Below are 20,970 nucleotides of genomic sequence, written 5' to 3'. Positions count from 1 at the left end.
ATGCAGCGCGGCGGCGGCGGCCCCCTGCCGTCAGTGGCGCCCGCCATGTTGTGCTAGTTTGTTGTTCTCTTGCGGCTGGTGGTGTGGAGTAGGCGGCGGGAGGGGGGAGCAGCCTCGCCCCCTGCAGCCGGGCCTGCGTCCGGGGCCTCCCCGCCTCTCCGAGCCCTCATTGCAGCTGCGGGAGGCAGCGCCAGGAGCGGCCGGCGCCCGGGCAAGAGGAGGCGCCATGGCTGCCGCTTTGGGAGGAGCAGGTAGCTGAGACCGGCCGTGCGGTTGCCTGGGGGAGGGGGATGGGCAGCAGGGGCGCACGGGGCCTAGTGACGATGAGCGGATGGGCTGGGGCTTGCGGGCCTCGTTGGGGTGCGCGGGAGCTGACGAGAACTCTGGCCTGGGGCCTAGCCGTGGCGGCGGAGCTGGTGGTGATGAAAGCGGCCTGCAGACGGCGTTGACGGGGACTAATTTTCCTCCGTCTTCTGGGGGTGGGGTCAGCGGAGCGAAATTGGACCGGTTCTGGTCTGTTTCGTGGCTGCTCGACAAGCTTCGATGAACTGACCAGGCTTGTCAGTTTTTCTGATGCTTGGAAAAAATGTGGGCATTGTGCGGGTGGGCTCTTAAAGGCCTAACTGATTCACGTTTAGAAAGAGGTTTTTTGTGTTTAAAAAAAATGAAAGTTTCTAGATATTGCAGTTTCCTCCCCTGCCAGGAAAAGCTTCTTTTTCACTACTGGCCCAGTAGCTTTCCCAAGCTGTGGACTAAATAGGACCTAATAGGTCCATTTTCATTTCTTGTTTTTAAACATAGGCTTTTAATCCAGTGGCATTCATGATTAGAGTCTCACACCACTTTCTTAGTATTAATAACTTATCTTAAAAACCACCATATGAGGTAGTTATACCTATTATATATGGAGTATGGAAGCACAAGCAAGATAGAAAATGTTGATTTCAGTACTAGAATTTTAAATCAGTTGGTGGTGGTTCTTTCAGTTTTATGATTCTATAAAATTAAAATAGCTTATTATGTTGCTTTATCTTATTCTAAATGTCTGAGGCAATATTCTACACATTTAAAATACAGTCTTTTAAGAGTTAAAAATGGAAAAGATATGCTGGGTCACACCTAATCAATTCTTGAGAAAAACACAAGGTAAAAAACATTTTTACCTCCTCCCTGCTCTGTAGCTCTTGGAAATCAATTTCATTAGGAAATGTATTTAAACAGCCTTGTACAGGTATTTTTACAGTTGGGTTATCTGTTAGGATGTTGTCCCTTTAGTAGAAACAATGGTACGATATGATTATCATTTACACTAATTATGATCAGACCCAGTTGGGAGCAAGATTTAACTCACAAATAACTGTCATAGAATTCATCATGGTCAACACAAGATAGGTTAGATGATATGATGTAGAGAACCCCAGCTCAGTTGTTCCAAAGAATGTAAACAATTAAAGTTCCTAGTGAAGATAAGCCCTTAAAAGAAAATGATTGTCAGTATTTCATTGTTAAAAGTTTAAAAAGTATAGAGGATTTGGGGGGCAGCATCGGATGGAAAGCAATGCTGGTACATGTATAATGTTTATAAATATCTTTGAGGGTGTTGGATTTTAATGGTGTCAAAATACTAGTGCATTTATTGAAGTGAAGTCTGAAAACTTGGGTTCTGTTACTGATGTTTTAGGAATTCATATTGTAAAAACACTTGATATTTTGTGAGAATGAAAATGTCATATTTAGTTATATTTTAAAACTATCACATTCTGAATGGGCATGCTTTTGTGTGAAAATGTGTGCATGACAGGCAAGGTAAAGGAACAGGTATTGAAAGTGTGTGGGGTTTTTTTTTCAAGCTACAATCGTATTATTGTCTTATTGGAGCCTTGGATACCTAGTCATGGACCAGGACCCCATTGTCCTATGTGTGGTTCAAAAAATTTGTTCAGCAATGAGCGTAGGTTGGGAAGATGTGGTTCTCACCCCTGTGAGGTCACAGTATAGGCTATGTCTCTCCTCTGCCCCTAAAATGTGTTGGACATTGAAAATATTTATATAGTTCTGATGTAATATTCTATTGTAGACCAAGGTACAGATGTAGTAGACTCTCTCACTGTAGTTAGTAGAGGTAAACTCCAGGGTTAGGGTTATATATTCAATATTACAGCATCTGAAACTGTGCTATGTGTTTTAATGTACAAATAGACTTTCCAAAGAGTTTACTTTGTAATTTCAAGCACAGATCGTGATAGTAAACAGTAGGCCAGGTATGTAATGAGGGAAAATAAGGAACACAACAGTGAGATCATATGGTGACTCAGTGTAGGTGTGCACATCTTAGTTGGTCAGTTTAAAAAATTGCATTAATGTTATAGGTTCAATTATTCTCATTGCAGAATCGAGTTTTAAAATTGAGGATAATAGAATATTGGCTGGATTATCTATAGTGTGGAGGCCACTTCCTGTGTGGTGGGTGAAACAGTAATGAGATCCAGAGATGTCTGTGGGAGAAGTGGACAGGTTGTTTCATCAAGATGGTGTCATTAGTTTGGTAGAGAATGAAAGACAAGATTGTTTCTGTTGGCTTTGAAAGTAAAGATAAAAATTGAAACTTGATGTGGTGAAGAAGCCAGTGAAGGGCTGCAAAGTGGTAGTATGAAATGTTTAGTGCTGGTGAAGCATATAACTCTAGTGAAGTGGTTTTTATGTGCACTGGAAGGGAGGTAATGTCTTGAGAAAGAGGTTGCGGTAAACAGGTTGGGTTTGGAAGACAGTCTTTGACTAGAGGAGGCTTGGACGACAGTGAGAGAACATAATTTCTACTACTAGCACTTCAGCATCCTTTCCTACATTTTTGACTGTTGTAGGCCATTGCACAATTCAGAGATGTAGTACAAGTTCTCCTGATCCTTGCATAAGTCCAGTTGAAATTGCTTCTCGTTTCATTGTAATTTAATTTCTCCTGACAGAAGAAGACAGAACCTAGTGAGCGATTCCGTTTTTGTGCAAATGAGCAGAATCCTGAATATTTTTGTTATACCTAAGATGCATGCTACTTTGTCATGTTGTTTCAGTTACCACTACGGTTTGTATAGTGGTACAGTTTGTCTTTGCTGAAGTTTACTTGTGAGAAGGAACTTACAGAAGTTAGGGGGCTGAAAATTACACTGATCTGAGGTCAGGTATAGTTGTATACAATAAGGATGTTAGATATTCATTAATTTAATCGTGTAACTGCATCAAAACTTAGCAGTTACACGATTATTCTTTAGTCCCTGGTGAGGGGCTGGTAGCCAGTGTGCTCCCTGTCCTATACCTCGGGTGGCAGGCGAGAGCCAGCCTGCAAGGAGAACTGGATACAGAGGCAGCAGCGTGGGGCGGCAGCAGTCCCTGTCCACGCATGTCCCGAGCTTCCCGTGAATTGTGGCTGCACTGGCATCCCACAGAGCAAGTCTAGGCCTGCCATAGACAGAGACTGCTCCGCTGCAGCAGCCCCTGTGCGCAGGGGCCCTGAGCTCCCTGTGGACAGAGGCTGTGCTGGCATCCCACAGAGCAGCCTCTGTCTGTGGTGAGCCTGGGCCCACGGTGCACAGAGACTACTCTGTGGCAGCCTCCCTTGCCCTGCTCGCACGCTGTTGCCTCTGATAGAGGCAGCAGTGTGTGTATGTGGGGAGGAGGGCAGGCGGTTCACCAGAGCTGGTGCTCGTGGAGACCTGGCTTTTAAGCTGGCTCCCCTGAGTATGGGCTCCTGCTTCCCCATCTCCTGCTGCCTCTGTAGGCAGCAAAGGGAAAGGGGGGGGGGGGCAGGTGGCCTTGTGGAACCAGCACGCAGAGAGCAGACTTAAAAGCCAGGCCTCTGTGTATATCGGTTCTTGCCTACCACCTCCTTCCCCTACGCTGCTACCTCTGACTGAGGCAGCAGCACAGGGGGGCAAACTGCTCCACAGGAGCTGATATGTAAGGGAAGCTAGCTTGACAGCTGGCTTACCCACTTGCCCTCCTTGCCCTTTGCACTGCTGCCCTTGGTTTCTGCCTTCTGGTGCCCCAGAGCCAGCAAGGGGAAGGGAAATGCATGTAGTCGATAGAATTAACTGACAAGCCTGGGCTTATCGGTTAATCATGTAGTTGACTACACGTTGACCTCCCTAGTATTCAGTCATACACCAATGCCAATAACACTACTATTTTGAGGCACTATTGGCAAATAAATGTCATACCTTTGGAACAAAACTGTTCTGAAGACTCAACAAAACAAAACTGGAGTACAGTAATTGAGAGCCAAATTTTGCAATCCTTATGTTTTTGTGAGCACTTGCTTACTGAGATACTCCCACTGATGTCATTGACACTTTATGAATAAATGCTTACCTATATTAGAGTTGAACTAACAGTATGTGTGTATACTCTTGTGTGTGCTGTCATGTAAACAAGGTAATTAGGATGAAAGTGGCTTTTGTGTCATAACTGACTGCATGATTGTCATCTTCTGAAATACCAGTGTGTTTAGAGCCCCAAAATGAGAAGTCTTGCTGCTTATTTACAATGTATTAACAGATTTAAAAACAGTTTAGATTGAATTCCAGTTGTCGTTGTTTTAATTTGCCCCCATTTTCACTGTCAAGTATCATGGTATTATCAGGTAAAGTAAAACGCATGCTGAGATGGAACTTTTTTACAAACAATGCCAACAGTGGTGATGTTAATGTTACAGCAACATATATTGCTTTTTAATGTTTCAAACTTATATGCATTATATAAAGACCCTTTTGAAAACCAGAGTCCCTTCTGTGAATCATCATATATATAGTAGCCCAATGTCTGAGAGTCTGTAACGCTGAAATGCTGGCTGTTCCCTCTAGGTGGCGCTGTTGCTGAAATGCTGGCTGTTACCTCTGGGTGGCCCCTGCTGCATGGGGAGTGCAGGGCCCAAACAGCTGCTTGCGCCGCTTGCTCCCATGCGGTGGCCCGGCTGAGTGGTGCAGAAGTCAGCCAAGCGCCACGGCAGGAGGGAAAGGGGGGCGGGGCGGTGATGTGCATGGCCAAGGGGCGGGGCCTGGCTGTATAGGTCACCTCCCCACCCCGCTTCGCCTCCTGCCCTGGCGCTCGGCTGACTTATGCGCCGCTTAGCCGGGCTGCTACAGGGGAGCCCAAACAGCTGCTTGCTCCGTTTGGGCTCTACGGTCCCCTGGGTGAGAGGCAGGAGGCAGAAGGCAGAGGAGAGCTGAGGGGGCGGAGAGAGGAGGAGACAGAGAGACACATGGAGCGAGAGATTGGAGGTTCAGGAGAGAGACCTGAAAATCCCGTCTTATAACGGGCTAATTGGCTAGTATAGAAAGAGACATTATCTAGTATTAGGGGAGGATACAATTTTTGTGTTGTCAGATTTTACTCTTGCATCTTGGAAATTCAAGCTTTACCTTACTGCTTGTTTGTGTATGGACCACTATTCTCTCCTCCTGCAAACACTTAACTGCGTAACAAAACAGTGCTATATAGAAAAGATGATAAATTGAAAATAGTATTTAAAATATTTTCTGTATGTTAAATGATACTGTATGATAAGTTATAAATAAGGTATTCAGTATTAAATTAAAAGAGTAAAAAGTTGTCTTTTCTCCAGTGGTAATTGAGATTTTCAGCTTTTCCTTCATTTTAACAAAAACTTCCTTCCCGGAAAATTTGTCAGCCAGTTTAGTTACTTTGTTAAAATACCTGTTTAGGAAGCCGCTAAGAAAATATTTCTAATCCTTGTTTACTGAATATTGTAGGATATATTTTTTTCTTCTTTTATGTATTTATTTGGGGGCAAGGGAGAAACTTAAATAGTTTCTTGATTTAATAAAATAGGTGGATATTATATGAACAGCATTAAGAAGAAATGTTGAAATGTAAAGAGTGGAATGATTCAAATGAAAGCAATTTAAATAATGTTTTTTTAATTTTTCTCAGTGTTTATACTTTTCAGTTATTTTCATAAAGAAAGGCTGGTTCTAATTTAGTGGTAGGCAACCTGTGGTTTGCACACAGTTCATCAGGACAGGTTGTTTAACTTGTGGGTGGCTGGACCTGCGGACTCAGCTCCTATTGGCTGGGAACAGCGAACCACAGTCAGTGAGAGTTGAGAAGCAGCAGCCAGCAAGTTCTTGTGGCCTACACCACTTCCTGCAGCTCCTATTGGTAAGGAATGACAAACTGTGGCCAATGGGAGCTGTGGGCGGCCATATCTGTAGGTGCAAGATAAACAACCTCTTGGTGGATTTACCCTGATGAATTGCATGCAGGCTGCCCACTAGGGATGTAAAATCCCATTTAGTTAGTTAACCGGTCGCGTTTAATTTGTTAACCGATCAAAGGAAGAGCAGGTGGGGAGGCCCACCTCTGAAAGGCTGGAGCAGCTCCTGTCTGCTGTGCACCATCCAGGCTGAGCCCACCATGGACTGGCTTTTTTAGCCGGCTGGCTGGAGCAGCCCCTGCAGCAAAAGAATTATCGGTAGTTAGTGAATTGAATTGCTTGTTTCTAGGTCACTATGTCCTTCAAGATTTTTGAATGAGTAAAACTCTCACTTAATTTTATGCATAGATTGGAAGAGAGAAAACAAGCTTTCCTGCTTTTTTAGCTCCCACTTAGTTTCTTAACTCTAATTGAACTGAACTTGTTGAATCAACTGAAATGAAAACATAACATCTGCAGAAAAGCTACTGCATCATAAACTTGTTCAGCACGTCAGCCAGTTTTGGTTCCAGATGCTTTGTGATTTCCATCAGTTCAGTGTTTTTACGTTCTTTAAACTTAGCAGCTAACATGTATTCTTAATATTTTTTAATTAATTTAAATTATTGTAATATTTTGTAAATTTAGGCATTAAATTAGGCTGTCATAATTTCAAATTGAATTAGCTTACTTAAGTTTATTTAAAATAATATATTTGGTTTAAATTAAAAATCCCAGTTGAAATAATCAATTTTTATTTTTATCCTTGCTGAAAACATGCAGCTTTCATACTCTGCAAGCCTCCAGGAGTAAGGGAGAATGGTAGCATCAAATGTTTTGCTTTGATGAGAGGTTTTAGCTGTCTTATACAAGTGAAATACTTGGACACTTCATCATAAGTATATTGAATAAGGTTTTACTTAGTCTACGTAGGAAGCGTTATATGAACACTGCTATGCAATCTTCCATCTAATTCATCTATCATCCTCCTGGGATCTTTAAAGCGCAATTTTTTGTAAACCAGGATACAAGACCTTATGTATTTAGTGCAGGTTTTAAAAAGGTGCTAGTAGACATAAAAAGAAAAATAAGATCTCCTTGTCCTATGGAAGTTTATCCTCAGAAAATCTTTGATTTGCTGAACCTTTTAATCAGGATTATACTTGTGTGCATCTGCCATACAAAACTCAGTATCAGAAAAAAATCAAACTTCCAAATTATGAAAATATATTTGTCATACACTGCAACAGTGCTTCCATTATAAAGGAGAAATATAATGCAATGGAAAATATTGAGTAAAGTGAACCTAATATGTTAAGAAACCCTAATACTTGTTAAGGGATAGATCACCAGTTGCAGATGGAGGCCAAACTTGTTTAGCAAAATGGCTGACTTTCAGGCAGTATATGTGCTTTTTTGCAGTGACTTCTTTCTTTGATAGCAGGGTTGCCTTTATTATATCATTGTGATACAGAACCAAATAATGGACCATCTTTTTCACTGATGTCCCTTAAGTTTACCCTGCAGTTGGAGAATCCTGGAGTCTTTTAGCCCACAAACTTTCTTGTTTTCTTCCTGTGCCACCTGTGAAAGTTAAGGGTGCCTTTGCCATCAATGAGTATCTTTTAGGGTCTTACAGTACCCAGCTGGTGGGGGTGTGTGTGTGTGTGTGTGTGTGTGTGTGTGTTTGCGTGTGCATGCCTTGCATCAAATATCTGATAATATATAGGGTGGTGAGATGGGAAGGAGATAGTGAGTCAACAAAATTATTGTATCCTGTGGGAGAGACATGGGCATGAATGTGGGCTAGTGTCGGCCACTTTTGCAGCAAGTATTATAGTTTCCTGGCAGGTTGGGATTTATTTTTCGTGTGTGAATTCTTTCTGCTGAGAGTTGTGGAAAATGTTTGGCTGTCAGTCTTACACTACTTTGAATGATCCCTTACAATATATACTACTTTTGCTAAACAATCCATTCTGCCTTGCATTTTGCTGTGACACTTGGATTACCTTTCCTGGGTGTGAAGAAGAGCTATGTGTGTCTTGAAAGCATGTTTCTCTCTCAAACAGAAATTGGTCCAGTAAAAGATATTCCCTCCCTCACCTTGTCAGTCTAACTGTTCCTCCTTTGTGGTACTGCTGATGCTGGGGAGTTTTTCCACCGCCTTCCCCTTACATGCTATATTTTATGAGTATGTAATCATGCTTTATGTTAACATGAACTGCATCGTAAGAATTTCTCTGGAAGCATCATCCACATGCTTTGTGTAAAGTTTAAAGTTTTGTTCATTTACTTTTGGTTGCATTGTTAATTCTTGATATAAATGCATAAAAAACTCCCGAAGAATATTTGTTGCTTAAAAAATGAAAAAATTATGCTTCATTGCAACTTGCCATTCCCCATACCAAATAATGCTGATCAGACAGTGAATCAAAAGCTTTCGATTTGATCTTTATTTTTATTATGCGAGGCAAAGTACAAAAAATGAAAGGGTGGTCCCTGTGCCCCAAAGAGCTTACATTCTAAATCCATGATGAGAGGCAACAATTTGACAGACACATGGGTGACTCAAGATAAGTGCGAGAGTTATGATTCTTGTAATAAGCAGTGGTCACAGCACACTGCTTGTCTACCCATTGTGTCTTTTATAGGAATCACGACAGAGGTGACTTCAATGAGAAATATGAAAAAGGATAATGTAGCTTTGTGGAACTTTACAAGGAATTCCTGTCATTGATAAGGGGAATGGTATGGGAGAAAATACAAAGGTGTTTGGGGATGCTCATAAGTAAAAGAGGGAACTGATGGATAATAAAGGGCTGGCGGTGTTGGTAGAGTGGAAGACCAGTCTACAGTAGAAACTCTTACCGGAATAATAATGTTGATTAGGGAGGTGTTGCTTTCGTGCCGCACATATGCCAGAAAAATCCTGTTGTAGGTTCTTATACCACTTTTATACTGGCATAACTTTGTTCGGTATAAACAATGCTGGCAAAAGCACTTTTTTTTTCTTATTAAAGCTGCATCTATAATAGGAGAGGCTTTATCAGTGTAGCTGAACCTTTTCTAGTGTGGACAAGGCTGAACATACCATATAAGAAATAAGAAATAAATAGGATGACGTTAAGCCCTGAAGAGCCAGAGAATTTATCTACACACACGAGTTTGTTGTATTGCTTTAACAGTTCCCTCTAGGTGGGCATAATTATACCTAGGGCTTGCCAAGCAGTGGCAAGCCCTGCTTGTCAGCTGCGCGGTTTTGCAGTCTGCACACGCGCAGACCGGGCTGCGCTGGCTTTACGGCTTGCAATCTACTTGCCCCGGGCGAGTAGATTACATAATTTGTCGAGCTCTGATTATACCAGTATAGACCATTCCCATTCTTGTACAGACTAAGCTTTACTGGCATAAGGCACCTTTTATTAGTATAACATGCCCTCGTTAGAGGTGGTACTAGTAAAATTGTTGGTAAAAATCACAGCCCAACTAATATAGTTATATTGGTATAAAAACTTGGTGTAGACCATGCCTGTGTGTATACGGTGGAGCAGGGGAAATTGAAGAGTGATGAGATAATTGGCACGCTAAACCTAGAAGATAGTTTCTGAAGTAGTGTTAGACTATAAGGGGGCTAAGATGGCATTTAATAAGGCTGGAAAGGAGGAGTTTTAGTGGTCTATAAACAAGATGATGTGACGTCCCGGGTAAGCATTTTAGTCATGCCAGCAGTGAAAAAGTTGGATCTTGGATATTGTAGAGGAAGAAGTATTAAAATTTTGATACTGCTTGGATGTGGAGTGCTATACTAATAGGCAGGGCTCGTCAGCCACGCTGTCTGGCGATCTGCGCATGCGCAGATCATCCGAACCTGGCTCTTCCGGGTTGCAATCTACTCGCCACGGGTGAGTAGACTGCATTATTTGTTGAGCCCTGCTAATAGTTAGATTACTAATTTGTATTGTTTTGTTGGTGAAAAAAATCTGGGCAGAAGGAATTGTTTTTTATACCTTATGACCAGCTTTGTTTGGAATCACTTGATTTTCATTGGTTGAGAAGCTATTGCAAATAATGTTAATGGCATGTGTACATAATGACTTCACTTTTTAGTTGAAAAACTGTTGTACTAGAGATGACTGCCCTAGCTGAGTTTTTAGTTTTTATGCTTAACTTGGGATTTCTATGAGTGTCATCAATTAAATCTGCATTTAAATTAGACAGAACAACTAGGTTTGGCAATTGTCACAGGAGGATACAGAGTTGGACTAGAGAAACTGAACACACAAAGAATCCTTGGTGGAAATTGAAAAGGTGTCTGGTTTAAAAAAAAAAAAAAAAAAAAAAACTTATTTCAAAGTAGGGATGCTAAGTAATGGTTAATAAGCTACTTAAGCAGTCGATGGAATTTCCGTCAACTACTCAATTAGTTGATGGGGGGGCACTCACTACGACCACTGCGGCTCTGCATTTTAAATATAGTAAGAGACACCGGGCTCTTACATTTAAAGTATACCGCTGCAGCGGGGTTAGTTCCCAGGGATGGTGCCAGTCAGGATTGAACACTCCCAGCTGGTGCTGGCTCCAGGACCACTGCAGCTCTGCCTCTCTTCTCCTCCCTCCCCCCGCACGATGTTTGCACTGGCTCCTGCTTCTCCCCCCCCCCCCCTTTTTTTTGCTGCATCTGATATAGAGGCAGCAGTGGGGGTAAGCGTGTTGTTATGTAGTCACTCAACTAGTCATTTACATCCCTATTTCAAAACAAACCATCAAAAATTATTCGGAGATTGGATTTAATTGGTATCCCTTTTCTTAAGAGAAAAATAATTGCACTTTCTGCATAATCATTTTTCTGATTAAAGTATTGGCAGCTATTGTCTTATAGAAGCCATTAAAACATCAAACATGTTAATCCAAAATTCTAGTATGCCTGGTCCCCCACTGTGTCTCTGGCTCCCTGGCCGGGTCCCCCCTCCCCCCGCCACAGGGACGGTGCTGGGGGGAACTGGCTTCTCTGATCTCCCCGCTTTGCTGCTTCACTTGCTAGTCCAGTAGTGACTTCCCTACCTGATAAGCCTAGGCTTATCGGGTAGTCAACTACTCTATTAGTTGCTTACAGCCCTAATCTATTTTGAGTATATATTTGCTTGCAAACAGTCTCAAAAACTGATATCAGTGACAATTTGGCAAATGTACTTAAAGTAAAATATTTCCTCATAAAAAAACCCAAGTTGCGCTGATTGGTTAAGTCTAGTTAAACACTTTTTTACCATCTGAAATTTGGTTTCTCTGCAGACGTAGCTTACTTTTTGCTTGTGGCCTACCCTTTTGTAAACTTCTTAAACGATGTGCTAGCATCCTTTTCTACATTCAGTTTCTCCACATTGCAGCCTCACCTCCATCAGCAACAAGACATCTACATCTTGCTACTGCTTACTTAGTAAGACCAAGGTATAGCTTAACTTTTTGAATTTAACAAATACTAGAGAAAAACTGTAAAACCAAAAAGAGTAGGACAGTAATTCCTAAAGAGAACAATAATTGCTTCAGGATTGGAAAAATTTTGTTTCTCCTGAATATTCTAGTAAGAACTATCTAATATAGTATTTTGCTTTTACAGATGATGACTTTGATCAATTTGATAAACCTGGTGCAGAAAGATCTTGGAGAAGAAGAACTGGAGATGATGACTGGGACAGGTAGTTGTTTTTCACATTCAGACATTGAACTACATTGTTTGAGTTTTTGGAGTGGCATTTTGCATTCTGATACTGTTGATGTACTTATGGCCAGGTGGTCTAGTACCAAAATAGGAATGTGTGCGTTGTCTGTCACTTGATGATTACCTGTTCTCTTCACTCTGTTGGGGGCATTGGTCACTGTAGAAGACACAATCCTGGGCTAGATGGACCTTTGGTCTTACCCAGAATGGCCATTCTTACAAGGGTAATGAAGGCACAGAGCACACAACTGATCAGGAGTCCTGAAGCCACCTGGGCCTGTATGTTGCCGCTGTGCACTGCTTTGTTGTCATTTGAAGGTATTGCTGACTGGCATGGGAATGTGAGAAGAAATAAGGCAGCCCTACTTAGAAACCTTTGGGAGAAGATTGCCATATACCCACATAGAAGTTTCATTAAGATCTCTCAGGAAGATTCAAAAGACATCCCCTGGAGAAATAAACTGTTCTTCATGTCCCCCAGACACAGCATAACCCTACATAGATATAAAAAGTTGGGGGTGCCATCGCTGTGGGGGAAACAAATTTATGCAAGGTGCATTCCTCTTCATGGGGCTTACCTATGGTCGACTGGACTGCAGTCTTAAACAGGTCCTATCACATGGCATAGTTTGACCCTCTGGTTGAACGTCCCCCATCCTTTTTCTCTACTTGCTCCATATTCATGTCAGGGACATGTTATTCAGGCTTTTTCATAGGGTTATCCATAGTGGTACATGAAGTGGTGATTGAGTCTTCCCCCAAGTATTGCGCGCAACTCTTTGTAAAAGTGGCAGGTCTGTGGCTCTGCATTTAATTGACTGTTGACCTTCCTAGGGATGTTAAATTTTGATTAATGAACTAAACGAGTAGTTGATGGAATTTTCATCGCCTATTCAATTAGTTAAGGGCTAGCGTATTCCCCTTTGAAATGTACAAGAGCCCCAGCAGGGACTCTTGTACATTTCAAAGATGGAGTTCCACCGCTGTGCCTCTGCCCCCTCCCACAGAGCTGGAGCGGGGGAACCAGTTTTTAAGTCAACTCCCTCCAGCACTCTCTCCTCTTCCCACCCCCCCACCTCTTTGTGATAGAGGCAGCAAGGGGGGAAAGCGACTAGTCAACTGTCCAGTAAGCTTTTGCTTATCGGATAGCTGACTAGTCGATTAGTCACTTACATCCCTAGACCTTCCTGTCCTTCTCATGTGCCTGCTGCAGTTCCTTTGCTTTCATATGACATTGCTGCTGATCCTGCCTGTACCTTCTTTGCAATAGTCTCACAGATGTTCATGTTTCTATTGCTAGTCTATAGCTGTGCTTTCACAGCCTTTTCTCCCCACAGATCCAGGAGATCTAGAATTTCCTGTGTACTTTAATCTGGAACATGGAGCCACCTGGGCAGTTGCACACACAAGTGGAAAGTTGCTAGGTGTGCTTGCCAAGATGGACAATTGGAAAAAGGCATTTCAAAAATTTGCAGCCTTTTAAAAGGGTGCGGATGTAGCTTCTAGTTTCTAACTCCTGGGCGGTGGTGTTAACATTTTGTGACCAGAGCGGTAAGTGTTGGACATTGTGGAACAGATGCTGGAGGAGCGTTCAGCTTGATGTAGGTAATGCAGTGTCTATGTTTATATTACATCAAGCCCCGTTCGTTAACCATGTCTCAACACTGTACAGGGAGGTGGTGGTATTATGTCAGTGTAATGGAGAGATTCTATTGGTGGTAGATATTTAAGTATAGACCGGGAGGCCACTCCAAGAATATGGTATGTAGTCATGAGCTGCATTCTTCCATGGTGTTAATGGAGGAGGTGCTGGGTCTGTGATGGAGGTTGGGTGCAGAGCTTGGGGTAAGGAATTGAGGTGCAGGAGGAGGTGTGGGATCTGGGAAGGAGTTTGGGTGAAGGAGGAGGTTTATGACCTGGGGCAGGAGACTGGGGTGCAGAAGGGAGTGCAGGATCTGGGAGGGAGTTGTGACCTGGGGCAGGGATCTGGGTTATGACTGGGAGTAGGGAATCAGGGTGCAAGGTCAGAGAAGGGGTTGAGGTCTGGAGGAGGAGTGTTGGAAGGGTGTGGGATCTGGAAGGGGGTTGTGACTTGGGACGGGAATACAGGGAATAGGGGTTTAGGAATGGGGTGACAGGGGAGTGGCTGGGGTCTCAGAGGCAGGCTCTGGCCAAGAGATGCATACCCGTGTGGCTTCCAATCGTCAGTCTAGCAGGTTCCTCAGACAGGATTCGTGCCTTCCATGCCCTTGTACTGGTTGCAGGGGCCATGTGCAGCTCTGAACACCGAGAGCCTGGATGGGTAGGGGTACTTCATGTACTACCTGTCCTATGAACTGGCAGCTCCTTCTGTCTAATTTCTAGCTAGTGGTAGTAGTTGCAAGATTGTGCTGGGGGTGGAGGCAGCGTGTAAAGCTTCTCTCTGAATGCTGCGGGCCTGGTGAGCTGCTTTGGGCCACGTGCTAGGACGGGGCAGACAGAGTCTGGCTGATGTAGACCATATGCACAACAACTAGGTTGACACAAGGCAGTTTACGTTGACCTAATTTGGTTGTATACACCAAGTTAAGCAGTTTCCTTTGAGCTGATGCTCTGGAATTGCAGCAGTTGTCACCTGCTGACTTTTATTTGCCTTCCAAAATAATTGTCTCCCCTTCTGCTATTGCTCAGCAGAGGAAGGAGGGGAGTTGTCACAGCCTTGAGAGAGAAATGAGTAGAAATCCAAAGTTCCTGTTTTGCTGTCTGTGCTCCCAGTAGATAGTGAGAAGATGTGGTTTATTTTCACTACAGTTGACATTGAGAGTGAAGAGTTGACCTTCTAGAGATTGGCCAGCATTCCTTCCTATCCCACCCTACAACTACCATTGTAACTACGGAATTTTAAGTAGTATCATGCTGCTATTGTTGTGAAAATGAGGCCACTGTGCCGTGAACCTCTTGTTATGGTAAAACGCTACTTAAAATGAAGCTTTTTTCTTAAAGAAATGGAGAAACTAAGTTATTTAGTAAGGAGTTAAGGCGTATGATGGCTCAGGTTTTGAGGAGAGCTGATCACTTTCTTTACATGATTGTAGATAGTTTCTTCATTGTGTTTTTTGAATTGGTTTTGTTTCACATTATATTTTAATCATGTGAAAGAGTAACTTGCCAGAATTATTTGGACAGTAAAATTGTGTTCTGTTGTATTCATACAAATTGTACTTTTTTTTTGTTTTATTTTTTTACTGTAAATACTACCAGGTCCTTACAATTCAAGATTAAAGATACTATTAGTCATAGAGGTCAAGGCAGTCATGGATTCTGTGACTTTACCAGACCACCGTGACTTCTTCAGCTTCAGTTGTCAGGGGCTGAAGCTGGGGCTGGGGCCAAGCATTCCTTTAGTCCATCCCTTCCAGTAGCAGTGGGCCTCACACTATTAGTCCCTGCCCCCCATGGGGCTCCAGCTGCCATTCCTCCTCCGCTCCTCCAGACCTCCTGTTTCTGGTTATTTTTATTTAAGTTATTGGCACGTCAAGAGCTCCCATGAGTTTTTGTTTGTCTGTAACCTGTCTGACTTCTGCTAAAAATAAATGACAAAAATCTTAACCTTTTATTTAAGAAAAATATCAAACTAATAAGGTGAACAGACACAATATACTTGGTGCAATTATTTTTTTGTGAAATATTTTATTACAAAGGGAGAGGTAGTGACCTAAAGTAGCAGTTTATGCTACTGTGCTGAAGATTCAGGTTTCAAACACTGCTAATTCATAACTGCTAATTCATAATGCAGGGAAGGGAACTATCACTGTAGCACTTAATAAAATTTGTTTTCTTTAAAAAAAAAAAAAAAAAAAACACCCCACAACACTCTGGTGAATTACACTCATAAAACTATGTAAAGAAAATGTTATTTAGGTGGTACTGTTTAGTTTAAGCAAGCATAGGTTAGGAAATGCCATATTGAACACCCATAATTCTGTGCACTTAGGTGTACATGTGGCTGTAATCTGTAGCTACATGATATGTTTTATTCACCAAGACACTTGACTTATTGATTCAGTGCACAGGATTGGTGCACCAGAGGGCAGAATCAAGGTTGTGCAGGCACCTGTAAATCTGGCAATTTTTAACTTTCAAGTGCTGCATTTTGTAACCTGTTCTTCTAACCTCTTAAACAGAAGAAAAAGTATTCTATTTTCCATAGATGTCTGGTGGTAGGTGGAGTGTGGAGCACAACTGTGGAACAGCTCAAGTTGCCCCCCTCATGGAAAGCAGCAGGCACTCTCTGCAGCTTACAGCAGTTCCTCCTGCCTCTGCCTTTCCTTGTCCCTAAGTTAACTGGCTCAGCTGCCTCACAGGGAAGGGCTCCAGCAGCACCACGTGACTGCATTCAGAGGGAACATATGCCCCCCCCATATACCATTCTCCTTCCCATGTATCACCTCTATTACTTTTGATTAAGAATGTAAAAATTCATTTTACAATGTAACTGTGTAACCGCTAGTTGCGGGCTCTGTATTATAAAGCTTAAATAAGTTATCCTGCAGAACCTGCAGTGAAACCTCCCCAGGAGTAGGGATAGCAGGGACTGCTTGCCCTACTCCTGGGGAGGCTTCGCTGCAGGCTCTGCAACCAGCATATAACTCCAGTGGGAGGGATGGGCACCTTTGGAATAGATAAGTCTCCTGTCTGGACCGAATAGGAAAACAGTTCCAGCCCCTACAAGTTAACCAGAACCGATAAGTCTCACCTGTTTGGTGAGGCTTATTGATTAACCATTTCCATCCCTTGTTGTAATCATCTTCAGTGGTCAACCCGATGGCTTCCACCTCTTTAGGTTGCTACTTGGCTGAAGCCCGTTCCCCATCTGTGAAGCACTTTTTGAATTCTTAGCTTACCTTACTACGGATGTTACCTTTAGATTAATTGACTAATTGAATAGTTGATGCAATTTGCATAGACTATTTAATTAGTAAATAAGGGCGCCTCCGGCTTTGAAGTGTAGCAACAGCCCCAGAGCTGTTGCTACACTTCAAAGGCGAAAGAACGGCGAGGAACACGGGGACAGTGGGTTAGTCCCCCACTGTCCCTGTGCAGCACTGCCACTTTGAAACCCTCCAGAGAGTCCGGCGTCAGGCTCCTTGTGGCATTTCAGTGCTGCAGCGCCTTGTGGAGCCCGGGATCAGCTGATCCCCAGCTAGCCCTGGGCTGCATGTGGTGTTTCAAAGCAACAGCAAGTGCTTAACCATTTCACTCTGGATTTGATTAAACATTAAGATGAATTTTCTGCTTTGGTTGTTGAACATCCTTAGTTACATCCCTGTTTATATATATTAAACTTAATTTGCTGTAGTTTGCTGTAGTTTATGGGATGTTACTGATTTTGTTTTGTGCAAGGAGGTTAAAAAAAGTGCCAAGTTGTCTCTCTCCAAACTCTGCCTGCCTTACATCAAAAGGTTAGTTGTATTCCTCAACACTAAGGCATATTCTGACTCCTTTATGTAACCTTCTGAATCTGAGCTTGCAGGTCCTAATGTTAACACTTGCAGAATGGGAACTTCAGTTCCCCCCTGTTTTATTTTGGGAACCGCATGTTACTGTCTCACCCCTTGTTTTATATGCCATCAGAAATATCTGGGTAAATCCTTAGCAAGGGCCCTGAAGTTTCTCACCACATACAAAATGGTTCTTTGGGTGCAACCCAGAATTTATTTATGGAGAGGCTAGGAGCAAGTCTACCCTACACATTAGATCAAATTAAGTTACCTTGACTTAGTCGCTACAGTGATTAAATTGGTTTTTCCTGTCCACGCAATACTCTTTCTGTGGACAGTGCATGTCCTCAATCAGGATTAGGGATTTTAAAATGCATTTATTTTTGTAAATCTGTAACCACTCAATTTTTCAGCAGTTACATGTTTGTACGCAGGGGGGCAAGAGAGAGCTGCTGCTCGCAGGTAGCCTGGTTTCTACCTCCTCCCTCTCCTGCCCTACTTCTGCCTCTGATACAGAGGCAGCAGTGCAGAGGGCAGGCAGCTCCTTGGGAGCCGATACACGCAGGGAGCTGGCTTGAAAGCTGGCTTCTCCCAAGCACCAACTTCCTGCTACCCTCTTTTCCCTGCTCTGCTGCCACTGTGGGAGGCAGCAGGTGGTGGGGGGATGGTGCATGTAACAGTGCAGGTTAACTGATGAGCCCTGGCTTATTAGTTAAGCTTGTACATGAGGACACATTAACATCCCTAGATGTAAACACAGGCAGCATATGTTGACCTAACTTTGTAGTGTAGATCAGGCCTATGAAGTGAAGGGATTGGAATAAGAAAAAAAATTTAAACAGTCTCAACAGTTTTGAAGAAATCTCTTCAAAGGGGAGGAGTCTTTTTACCCAGCATTCCTCTTATCCACCAAATGTACGTTCTTCTCACTCTTCAGCTATACATACTGGGCCTAATGGGCTACCAGGAATATTAGCTCCTTTTAGGGATGCAGTAGTGTAGTCGATTAAATGAATAACCAGTAAGCAGATGCTTATTGGTTAATGCTGTCAGCTACATGCAATTGCCTTCCCCCCTCCATTTTTCTGCAAGTACATTTGTTAGTGGGCTGGCCAACAGGCTGGCTCAGTCCTGGGCTCATTCTGGGTCCTAGCATTAACCTCACTGTGGCTCTGCATTATTACGGGCTGGGGAGCCGGCTCACAGGCAAGCTGGTTCAATTCCCGGCATCAACCTCCACTGCAACTCTGCATTAATAAGGGGCTGAGAAGCTGGGATGCTAGGACTGAGCCAGCCTGCCTGCACGCCGGTTCCCCAGTCCTCACTGTTAACATAAGAACGGCCATACTAGGTCAGCCCAAAGGTCCTTGTAGCCCAATATCCTGTCTGCCCACAGTGGCCAATACCAGATGGCCCAGAGAGAAGGATCACAACAGGTAATCCTCATGTGAACCCTCCCGTCATCCACCTCCAGAGAAACAGAGGCTAGGAACACCATTCCTACCCATTCTGGCTAATAGCTATTGATGGACCTAACCTCCATGAATCTATCTAGCTCTTTTCTTAATCCTCTTAAAGTTCTAGCCTTCACCACATCCTCTGTCAAGGAGTTCTACAGGTTGACTGCGCTGAGTGAAGAAAAACTTCCTTCTGTTTTTTTTAAATCTGCTGCCTATTAATTTGATTTGGTGACCTCGTTCTTTTATTGTGGGAATAAGTAAATAACTTTTCCTTATTTGCTTTTTCCATACCAGTCATGATTTTATATACCTCTATCATATCCCCCCTTAGTCTCCTCTTATCTAAGCTGAAAAGTACAAGTCTTTTTAATTTCTCTTCATATGGGACCCGTTCCAAACCCCTAATAATTTTTGTTGCCCTTTTCTGAAGCGTTTCCAATGCCATACATTTAAAAACAAAACAAAACATACATCTGTATGCAGTATTCAACATGTGGGCGTATCATGGCTTTATATAGAGACAATAAAATATTTTCTGTCTTATTCTCTCTCCCTTTTTTATTGACTCCTAATATTTTGTTTGTTTTTTCGACTGCCGCTGCAAACTGAGTGGATGTTTTCAGAGAACTATCCACAATGACTCCCAAGATCTCTCTCTTGAGTAGTTGTACCCAAATTAGTCTCCATCATGTGTGTGTGTGTGTGTGTGTGTGTGTGGATATAGTTGGAATTATTTTTTCCAATACGCATTACTTTACATTTATCATTAAATTTCATTTGCCATTTTGTTGTCCAATCACTTAGTTTGGTGAGATCTTTTTGAAGCTCTTTAGTCTGCTTTGGTCTTAACTGTCTTGAGCAGTTTGGTATCCTCTACAAATTTTGCCACATCACTGTTTACCCCTTTCTCTAGAACATTTATAAATAAGTTGAACAGGATGGGTCCCAGGACAGACCCTTGGGGGACCCACCCGCCAAAAAATACCTCTCTCCACTCAGAAAACTTACCATTTATTCCTACCCTTTGTTTCCTGTCTTTTAACCAGTCATCAGTCCATGAAAGGATCTTCCCTCTTATCCCATGGCAACTTACTTCACTTAAGAGCCTTTGGTGAGGAACCTTGTCAAAGGCTTTCTGGAAATCTATACTATATCCACTGTATCCCCTTGTCCACATGTTTGTTGACACCCTCAGAGAACTCTAGCAGATTAGTAAGGCATGATTTCCCTTTACAGAAACCATGTTAACTTTCCCCCAACAAACTATATTCATCCATGTGTCTGACAATTTTATTCTTCACTATAGTTTCAACTAGTTTCAGCTATTTTACCCGGTAGTGATGTTAGACTTACCGGTCTGTAATTGCTGGGATCAGCTCTAGAGCCCTTTTTAAAATATTGGCGTCATATTAGCTATCTTCCAATCATTAGGTACAGAAGCTGATTTAAAGGATAGCTTATAAACCACAGTTAATAGTTCTGCAGTTTCCCATTTGAGTTCTTTTAGAACACTTGGGTGAATGCCATCTTGTCCCAGTGACTTGTTACTATTAAGTTTATCACTTTGTTCCTAAACCTCCTCTAATGACACCTCAATCTGGAACAATTTCTCAGATTTGTTACCTAAAAAGAATGGTTCAGGTTTGGGAATCTCCCCAATATCCTCAGTCGTGACGACTGAAGCAAAGAATTAATTTAGCTCCTCTGTTTTGACTTTATCATCTTTGAGTGCTCCTTTAGCATCTCGATTGTCCAAGGGCCCTGCTGGTTGTTTAGCTGGCTTCTTGCTTCTGATGTACTTTAAAAACATTTTACTATTCCTTTTTGAGTTTTTGGCTAGCTGCTGTTCAAACTCCTTTTTGGCTTTTCTTATATTTTTACACTTAATTTGACAAAGTCCTTTTTATTTTTCTCACTAGGATTTCACTTCCACTTTTTAAAAGAGATCTTTTTATCTGTTACTGCTTCTTTTACCTGGTTGTTAAGCCATGGTGGCACTTTTTTGGTTCTCTTTCTGTGCCTTTTAATTTGTGGTATATATTTAAGTTGGGCCTCTATTACGGTGTCTTTGAAAAGTTTCCATGAAGCTTGCAGAGACTTTAATTTTGT

At 42.5% G+C, this 20,970-nt stretch overlaps 1 protein-coding gene across 7 annotated transcripts in view; it reads left to right on the top strand.

Moving 5' to 3' along the window:
- Positions 1-20,970, top strand: part of RBM33 (RNA binding motif protein 33) — a 171,348-nt gene continuing 150,378 nt past the window's right edge. For 5 of the 7 annotated variants that reach the window (XM_075922758.2, XM_075922757.2, XM_075922762.2 and 2 more), the window contains exons 1-2: positions 1-251; positions 11,820-11,898. In XM_075922758.2, coding sequence (XP_075778873.1) covers positions 227-251; positions 11,820-11,898 — 104 coding nt within the window. In that variant the 5' untranslated portion in view covers positions 1-226. The remainder of the gene's footprint in view (positions 252-11,819; positions 11,899-20,970) is intronic. The other 2 variants (XM_075922763.2, XM_075922761.2) reach the window with 1 other exon arrangement.

This window comes from Pelodiscus sinensis, chromosome 2 (assembly GCF_052426305.1).
Source record: "Pelodiscus sinensis isolate ZL-2025 chromosome 2, ASM5242630v1, whole genome shotgun sequence".
Lineage (NCBI taxonomy): Eukaryota > Metazoa > Chordata > Testudines > Trionychidae > Pelodiscus > Pelodiscus sinensis.
This window is presented reverse-complemented; position numbering and strand designations above follow the sequence as displayed.